At 29.0% G+C, this 8,902-nt stretch overlaps 1 protein-coding gene across 1 annotated transcript; it reads right to left on the bottom strand.

Annotated features, from left to right (window-relative positions):
- Positions 1-3,037: 3,037 nt before the first annotated feature.
- Positions 3,038-6,076, bottom strand: LOC123885833 (probable caffeoyl-CoA O-methyltransferase At4g26220). Its single transcript, XM_045935162.1, has 5 exons — positions 5,891-6,076; positions 5,702-5,781; positions 4,613-4,757; positions 4,079-4,210; positions 3,038-3,813 (listed from the first exon to the last, which is right to left on the bottom strand). The coding sequence occupies exons 1-5, from the start codon at positions 5,993-5,995 to the stop codon at positions 3,523-3,525; spliced, it is 753 nt and encodes a 250-aa protein (XP_045791118.1). The 5' UTR covers positions 5,996-6,076; the 3' UTR covers positions 3,038-3,522.
- Positions 6,077-8,902: the final 2,826 nt, after the last annotated feature.

Here is an 8,902-nt window from a genome sequence, read left to right as displayed (position 1 = left end):
TAGGGACTATACAAACTATTATAGCCCTGTTTTGTAAAAAAAAAATTAGTGGGTAGTTAAACAAGCCATAAGTTATACATTCAAAATTTGACATTACAAAACATAGATATATGAATATGTACAAACTATAATCATAACTTAAATTCAACTAACAACAGCCAGTAAAACTCAATTTAACAAATATTAGAAGAATAATATTGTATTATAAATTCGTAAAAAAAAAATTGTAGTATAAATGTATAATTTTTTCTTGTTACAGTATAAATGTATAATATAAATTAAAACATCCTTCACCTTATTAAACTTAAAATATAAAGGAATAATGCAAAAAAAAAAAAATGGAACAAGAAATAAACGAAAATAAAAAAAATAGAGATTTTGGAACAAAAAAATATGAGGGATTGAAAAATAAAAAATTAAAGTGCACACGTGTTTTTATTATTATTATTATTATTTCTTTCCTTATTTTTAGAGATTTAGTTTTAATGACTACTTCATTAATAACTAATAATTATTTATTATAAAAAGACTTTACTATTAATTATTTGTAATTATGTGATTGGTTGTGTGTAACCATTAATGCTTAGGTGAGGACTCACACAAAAAAATTATTTAGGGGGGTGTATTGGATTGAGATTTCATGAGACAATTTTGGCAAAAAAAGTCCTTATGATTTTATGAGATTTTGTTGGACTATATTGATTTTGTGAGATTTTAAAGACTTTTTTACAGAGACTTTTTTACAATCAAGATTTTTAACACATGATTTGAATGGATTTTGAGAGATTTTTTTCAAAAAACTTTTTACAATCAAGATTTCATAATACTTTATATATTAAGAAAGTTTTGTATATTAGGCAAATTTTAAAAGAATCAATAAATTTTAATAAAAGAAATTATATTTTTTTGGGAATCCAAATTTTAAACAAAAAAAAAGCCTTACATTTTTTTCACGTATATGTTTCTAATCACAAATAAAAACCATTATCACCATTGATGGGAAAAGAAGCAGATGAAGGTAACGAAAAAAAATTTGCCGTAAAAAGTTGTATTGAATCAAAAGTTTGTAAAAAAGATGTAGAATTTGTTAAAATATTTTTTTGCAAAAAAACATATTTGATAGAAGAAGAAGAAGAAGAAGAAGAAAAAGAAGAAGAACTGATATAATGATGATGAAAGTAAAAAATCTTGGAGAGTTTGAAAAAGTCTCAAGTCTTTTGGTGAGACTCTTGAACAAGTGAACAAAGAAAAGAAGAAGGAGTGCAGTGATGATGAACTATGAAAAAATAAAGAAAAAAAAATTTGATACAGTGATGATGAAAATAAAAAGTCTTGGAGATTTCAAAAAAGTCTCAAGGCTTTTGGTGAGATTGTTGAAAAAGTCTATCAAGTGTATTTTCAACTAAAAAGTCTCTCAAAATCCATTCCATAGAAGAATCCATCAAAATCGGTAGACTTTTGAATACCAGTAGACATTTTAAAAGTAGTACCAAATCTCAATTGAATACCAACGGATTTTATTGCCCTGAAAAAAAAATCATGTTTGTCTTAATTGAATACCACAAGATTTATTTAACTTTTGTAAAAGTCTTGATTGAATACCTCAAGATTTTTTTGTCATAAAAAAGTCTTTTAAAATCCCATGAAATCTCAATCCAATACACCCTCCTTAATCTTATTTTATACTCTCTCCGGTCCTTATTATAAGAAACACTTTGACAAAATCACACAGACTAAGGAAGGTAAATTTTCTCATTAATGATTCTAACATTTTATGTTATATTCCAAAACTAACCTTTGACTAGCATGTGAAATAGGACTCTCTAATTAATGCACTAGCATTATAATGAATTACTCCCTCCGTTCCTTTTTATAAGGAACACTTAGGGCAAAAAAATTGGTCCTTTTTATAAGAAACTTTGACCAATTTTCAAATGTTTTAAATGTTCAATTTCACTTATGCCCTTATTTATTATGAGAGAGAATTTAAAAATAAGTAAGTTAGTTGAATAAAGAGTAATTAAATAAGGGTATACATGGAATAAATTTAAATTTATAAGTGTATTAAATGAAAATAACTATGTTAAATGTGTTTCATTGGTCTGTGTGATTTTTTCAAAGTGTTCCTTATAAAAAGGACCGGAGGGAGTATTTGATTGTATTTAATAAGGGTACAAATGGAATTGTGTCAAAGTGTTTCTTATAAAAAGAACCAAATAAAAATTCCAAAGTGTTTCTTATAAAAAGGACCGGAGGGAGTATAACGCATGATAAATTTACTTAGATTTAAATGACATTTTGGTCTTGTAAGTTGGCGTGTTTTTGCTTTTAGTCCTTGTATTTTTTTTTGTTTAGAAATTCATCTTGTAAATTGACGTGTTTTTGGTTTTAGTTCCTAAAGCTAAATTCTGTAGGAAAATCTGCAGGAAAATTCAAAGGAAAATCCGCATGTTTAGTTTTAGGGGCTAAAACCAAAAGATTTTAATATACAGCGATGAATGGCTAAAAAAAAGATACAGAACTAAAAACAAAAACACGCCAACTTATAAGATCAAAAGATCATTTAAGTCATTTACTTAAATAACATCGTAAACTTATTTATAAATATAACTCATGAGTTGGTAAATATAACTCATTGTAAACTTATTTATAAATATAACTCATGAGTTGGTAAATATAACTCATCGTAAAGTTAAGAGATTATATTAATAATTTAATAGGTATTCCATCTTTTAGATTTCATTAAATCCACTGCACTCTTTTCTCTTATCCTTGGTTTTATCCCTTGGGGTTTTCTAGGAAAGGTTTTTAATGAGACAGTGGCAGGTTCCCTATATTTTTGTTTTCCTTGGGTTTTGGTCTAGTCCCCAAGTTTGTATTTTTTTTCTTTCTTTTTAATAAATTTATTAGGGTGCTGCAAATGATAGGTGATGATTATGAGGTGTCAACATAGTTGAGGTGTCATAGTTATCATGTGATGCCTATGCACGCTAATGTTTTAAAAAAAAAAGTTGGTAATTAGAGAAATTATAATAAATATAACAATTGAATTTAAAGTTTAGAATTTCACTTCTCTATGTTTAAAGTATATGAGTCAAATTATCACTACTTATAACAAAAAAAAAAAATCCATGATAAAACTTAATGACACACTACAAAAACACATTTTCCCTTTTAATCTATGCCACCACTAATGACACACTTCAATATATGTGTACACAACAATAAGCATACAGAACAATAAGAAAAACAAAGTTTACCTCACAACTTCTAGTTGGAAAAGTTGTGGAAGCAACATTATTCAAAAGAAGGGGGAAAAAAACTTGGTACATGCAACTTCAACTATAACAATAACACACTGAATTCAATAATATATATATCGGTGGTTCTTGGATAGATGTTTTATTTTTTCAAAAAAAAAAAACTAAAATATTTAAATTTGAAATCTTCACACTTCAATTTTGATCAAACGACCACCAATATCCAAATTCTAACACAACATAGAAATTACGAGGATCTCGATCAATGAATACGCCTACATATAGTGAAACCATCACCAATTGAAACAAGAGAAATCTCAACACGAGTATCACTCGAAATTGCTTTGTTGAAAGCAAGTGCATCTTGTCTTGTTTTTCTCAAAGAACCTGGAACAAGTTCTTCTGGCAATGCAACAGTTCCACCCCAAAGAGTGTTATCATAGATAATTAATCCACCAATTTTAATCAGTTTAATAAACCTCTCGTGATAATTCCAATAATTTTCTTTATCAGCATCAACATAAGCAAAGTCGAAATTTCCATCATTTGAAGGCTGCACCATGTACATAGCAACATAAAATCACTTGTTAATTAACAACATATATACAAATTAATAGTCTCGTGAATATAGTTCAGCAGGGACCAGGTCTCAAATTCTAGTACACTCATTTATTCAATTGTGATTTTCTAACCACTACGTTATCTGACAAAATCAACCACATTTTGCCTCAATATAAAGATTTGAAGTTTAACCGCAATTATAATTTAAAATCAAATTAACATAAACAAGTTTAAAGTAAAGAATGATGAATGCTCACATCTTCTAAGAGTTTATCAAGAATTGGTAATGCTCGAGACTCTATGTAGTCAATCTTGTGTTCTACACCTGCTTTTTTAATTGATGGAAGTCCTACTTCATAAGCTTTTCTGTCTGGATCCACAGCTATAATCTACAACAAAACATTCAATGGAATTAAAGGTTGTTAAAGTTGGGCCAAATCACCTCGACATCATGGGCGAAAAAATACCAATAATGAATTGGTCTAAGTGGTAAGGGTCTTGGTCCCCCTTAAACATGTGGTTAGTGATTCAATTTCTGGCTCATGCATATGGAAAGAATTAGATTGGGAGGGGTGAAATCCACCTCATGTTCCTCACAGGTTCCCCAACGGAGATTAATGATCGTTAACGGCAGTGAAAATTTCGTACCAATATCATATATATAGTAACCCCAAAAAACAAAAAAAGTCTACAAAAAATTGTTTCCACTTAAAATCTAATTCAAGTTCTTCTAAACGATTTGTTCTTCTAATTTTTTTTATTTTTTATTTTTTTCTTTTTATCATACAAACCTTTCCATCATCAGGAATGGTAAGTGCAGTGAGAAGAAGAGAGTATCCAGTAAAAACTCCAACTTCAATTGTCTTCTTAGCATTTAGCAACCTCAAGAGTACGGCTATTAGCTGAGCAGCATCAGGTGCACTGATCATGAAACCCCTAATGTTTGACAATGACATTAAAATTAATTGCATCATAATATTTCCTCTCTCCCAAAATGAGTGAGCCATTTTGACTATATGCACTATTCATATACTCCCTCCGTCCCAAAATATAAGCAAAAGTTGGTCAAATAAACTTGATGTATTATGTTAAAAATTTGGACCAAATACATCCATTTTTGTTGACCAACTTTTGCTTATATTTTGGGACGGAGGGAGTACAGTAGAAACTCTTTAAATTAATACTCGGTAAATTAATAAACTCTCTAAAATAATAAATTTGTCCGGTCCCAGGGGCAATGTAAAAAATTGAAAAATTCGATAAAATAATAAGATAATAATTTTTCGGGAGATCCCTTTATAATTTTTGGTCCCAAGAAAATCATAAATTAATAAGTCATAGAAACTGAAAAAAATATATTACACTCTATTGAAATATGATTAAATAGTTGTCTGTTTTCCTTTAAAGTTCAAAAGTCCTTATTGATTTCCAAAGCATATGAACACAGTAGTTACTAATTTACGTTGAGTCTCAAGGTTCGCTGCAACTTAATTTACGTTGCCTTTTTGTTTGGTATGTACAGTATAATTACTTAAAAACTCTTTAAATTAATAATTATTAATTTATCGATAAATTAATAACTCTCTAAATTAATAAATTTTTCCAGTCCTAACATTATTAATTTAAAGAGTTTCTACTGTATCTTGTTTTGATCCTATTTTTCTACTAATAAATAAAAACAAATATTAGCATATAAGATGTTGTTGAATTCATCTCGATGAGTATTTCCAAAATATCATATTTTTATAATTCTTACTATTATACAATTAAAAATATTAATCGTCAAAGTTATGCATTGACATGCGTGATGCAGTCAACTGACTCACTCATTGTGGGACGAAAGGAGTATATGTGTACGTGTAATAAATTAAATTACGTACATAGGGTAGCTTGCAGTGACATTTCTTATTTCTTTGAGAGTTTCATGTTCTCGTGGATAAACGCTGCTCTCAAGTATATACTGACAACAATTTTTGGTTAAATAAGCAAATAGGATTAAACAATTTCTGAAATTAATTGAAGCTAAATAAATAAAAAAATATATGCCACAAAAAAATGATTAAACGAACCTTAGTCAAATTCTCACTCTGCAATATACTTGGATATGATGATTTGGGCAAGTTTTCCATTTCTCTCAATATTTTAGAATTACAACACTCCCTAGCTACAACCATTTTAAATGGACATTTTTTAACTTGGGGTGGGGTGGTGTGGGGGAGGGGGGAGGGGGTGTGATGCAAATGTGCAACCTCCACATGCTCATGGCAATTAAGGAATGACAAACTTTAGTGCTTTTTCTTTGTGGAGAACTCAACTACCACTTCTATCCGGCAAGTGTCCAATTCCTAAAACAAGTAACTACTTTTACTAGCAAATTTAGTTTATTTTTATACACAATAATAGCTTCAATTAAAATAAACGAGTTGTTTGAGCAAGATCATGAGATACTCAATTAATTTGTCTCATAATATGACTGATCTTACAGTTCGTATTCAAATTTAATAGTCTACGACATAACTCAATAACAATACCAAAGTATTATTTCTAGACTTAAAATGAATAGCTTGTACCACTTCCTATTTCTCGACTTATGGTATTTCATAACTTAATAAGAGCACCACAATAGAGCTCTCTAATTTTGAGTATTTAAATGGATCTCACATATACACACCACTCATTTATAATTTTCTAATAATAATAGTATTTAATAAGCACTCAATCCCTCAAACTCGGCACCCCTTAAAAAGTTTTAAATGGATCTCATGAATAACTCTACATCTTTATAAATGGATCCCACAATAACATTGGAGATGGTCTAACAATACCAAACTTAGTATTATTTCTATGGATAAGTTGTCCTCTAATATGAGTTCTTAAAACTTAAAATTATTAGAAATTTTAACAATCGTCGATGTTTGTTTTCAAAGTAAAAAATTATGATGTTTCTCGTTTTTACGGTTAAAACAATGACATGATTGACGTCAGTTGAATACTAGTTACATCTTTATTTTCTATTACATTAATCAAATCAATATAAATTAAAATAATTCTTATTTCAATCGTAAGAATGAGAATCACCATTAATTTTTAATATTGATACAATTTTAAACTTCCAAATAACAATGTATGTCATTCATACAATTTTAATATTGATCACTTATGCAAGTGTTCCATCATGGACTAATACTTAATATATTTAAACCTTTCCATCATCAGGAATGGTAAGTGCGGTGAGAAGAAGAGAGTATCCAGTAAAAACTCCAACTTCAATTGTCTTCTTAGCATTTAGCAACCTCAAGAGTACGGCTATTAGCTGAGCAGCATCAGGTGCAGTGATCTTGAAACCCCTAATGTTTGAAAATGACATGACATTACATTAAAATTAATTGGCCTGTCTCCCGAGAGGTCACTTGGTTGAGGATTTGTCCCATATCCTAGAGAAACTAGGTTCGAGACCCGGCACCGAGAGAGAAGACATTAAAATTAATTGCATCATAATATTTGAGATGGTAACCACGTTGTGTGAAACATTATCTATGTAAGATCCTAAAACTTAGGAAAATGGCCTTCAAACAAAAAAATTTATACCTTTACTATTTTTGTTACAAATTTATCTATATGTTCACATTAAATCTTAAGTTTGACATATATGTGTAGGTAATAAATTAAATTACGTACATAGGGTAGCTTGCAGTGACATTTCTTATTTCTTTGAGAGTCTCATGTTCTCGTGGATAAACGCTGCTCTCAAGTATATACTGACAACAATTTTTGGTTAAATAAGCAAATAGGATTAAACAATTTCTGAAATTAATTGAAGCTAAATAAATAAATAAAATATATGCCATATATGCCACAAAAAAATGATTAACGAACCTTAGTCAAATTCTCACTCTGCATGTGATGATTTGGGTAAGTTTTCCATTTCTCTCAATCATTTTAAAGGGAGCTTTTTTAACTTGGGGGGGGGTGCAAATGTGCAACCTCCACATGCTCATAAGGAATGACAAACTTTACTCCTTTTTCTTTGTGGAGAACTCTACTACCACTTCTATCTGGCAAGTGTCCAATTCCTAAATCAATTAACATATACGGTGACTACTTTTACAAGCAAATTTAGTGTATTTTATTTATCGTAATAGTTTCAATATAAGGTGGACAATGGTTAAAGACCTGAAAACTAGCAATTAAATAAGTTGTTTGAGCAAGATCATGAGATACTTGATTAACTTGTCTTCTAATATGACTACCGTACAATTCGGATTTAAATTTAATAATCTACGACATAACTCAATAACAATATCAAACTCAGTATTATTTCTAGACTTAAAATGAATAGCTTGTACCACTTCCTATTTCTCAACTTACGGTATATTTCATAACTTAATAAGAGCACCACAATAGAGCTCTCCAATTTTGAGTACTTAAATGATCTCACATATACACACCACTCATTTATAATTTTCCAAAAATAATAGTATTTAATAACCACTCAATCCCTCAAACTCGACACCCCTTAAAAAGTTTTAAATGGATCTCACGAATAACTCTACATCTAATGAGTCCCACAATACCATTGGAGATGGTCTAACAATACCAAACTTAGTATTATTTCTATGGATAAGTTGTCCTCTACGATGAGTTCTTAAAACTTAAAATTATTAGAAATTTTAACAATCGTCAATGTTTGTTTTCAAAGTAAAAAATTATGATTTTTCTCGTTTTTACGGTTAAAACAATGACATGATTGACGTCAGTTGAATACTAGTTACATCTTTATTTTCTATTACTTTAATCAAATCGATATAAATTAAATTAATTCTTATTTCAATCGTAAGAATGAGAATCACCATTAATTTTTAATATTGATACAATTTTAAACTTCCAAATAACAATGTGTCATTGATACAATTTTAATATTGATCACTTATGCAAGTGTTCCATCATGGACTAATACTTAAAATATATTTAAATTTTATCGACGACATATGTTGTTGATCCATAAGTATAGTATAACTTAATATGATGATTCTCATTTTTATGATTGAAATAATTTGGTTTAATTGATACCAGTTTGATTA

Source organism: Trifolium pratense, linkage group LG5 (genome assembly GCF_020283565.1).
Source record: "Trifolium pratense cultivar HEN17-A07 linkage group LG5, ARS_RC_1.1, whole genome shotgun sequence".
NCBI classification, from domain to species: domain Eukaryota; kingdom Viridiplantae; phylum Streptophyta; class Magnoliopsida; order Fabales; family Fabaceae; genus Trifolium; species Trifolium pratense.
The sequence above is the reverse complement of the archived record's forward strand: the minus strand, read 5'-3'. Positions and strand labels throughout refer to the sequence as shown.

Bases quoted from the DNA above. Each gene is read 5' to 3' on its own strand.
- LOC123885833 (XM_045935162.1), bottom strand. From the start codon at position 5,995: ATGGTTGTAGCTAGGGAGTGTTGTAATTCTAAAATATTGAGAGAAATG. The intron at 4,758-5,701 runs GTACGTAATTTA...GTCAAACATTAG, and splicing joins GTCACTGCAAGCTACCCTAT to GGGTTTCATGATCAGTGCAC. The intron at 3,814-4,078 runs GTGAGCATTCAT...TACATGGTGCAG, and splicing joins TTGATAAACTCTTAGAAGAT to CCTTCAAATGATGGAAATTT.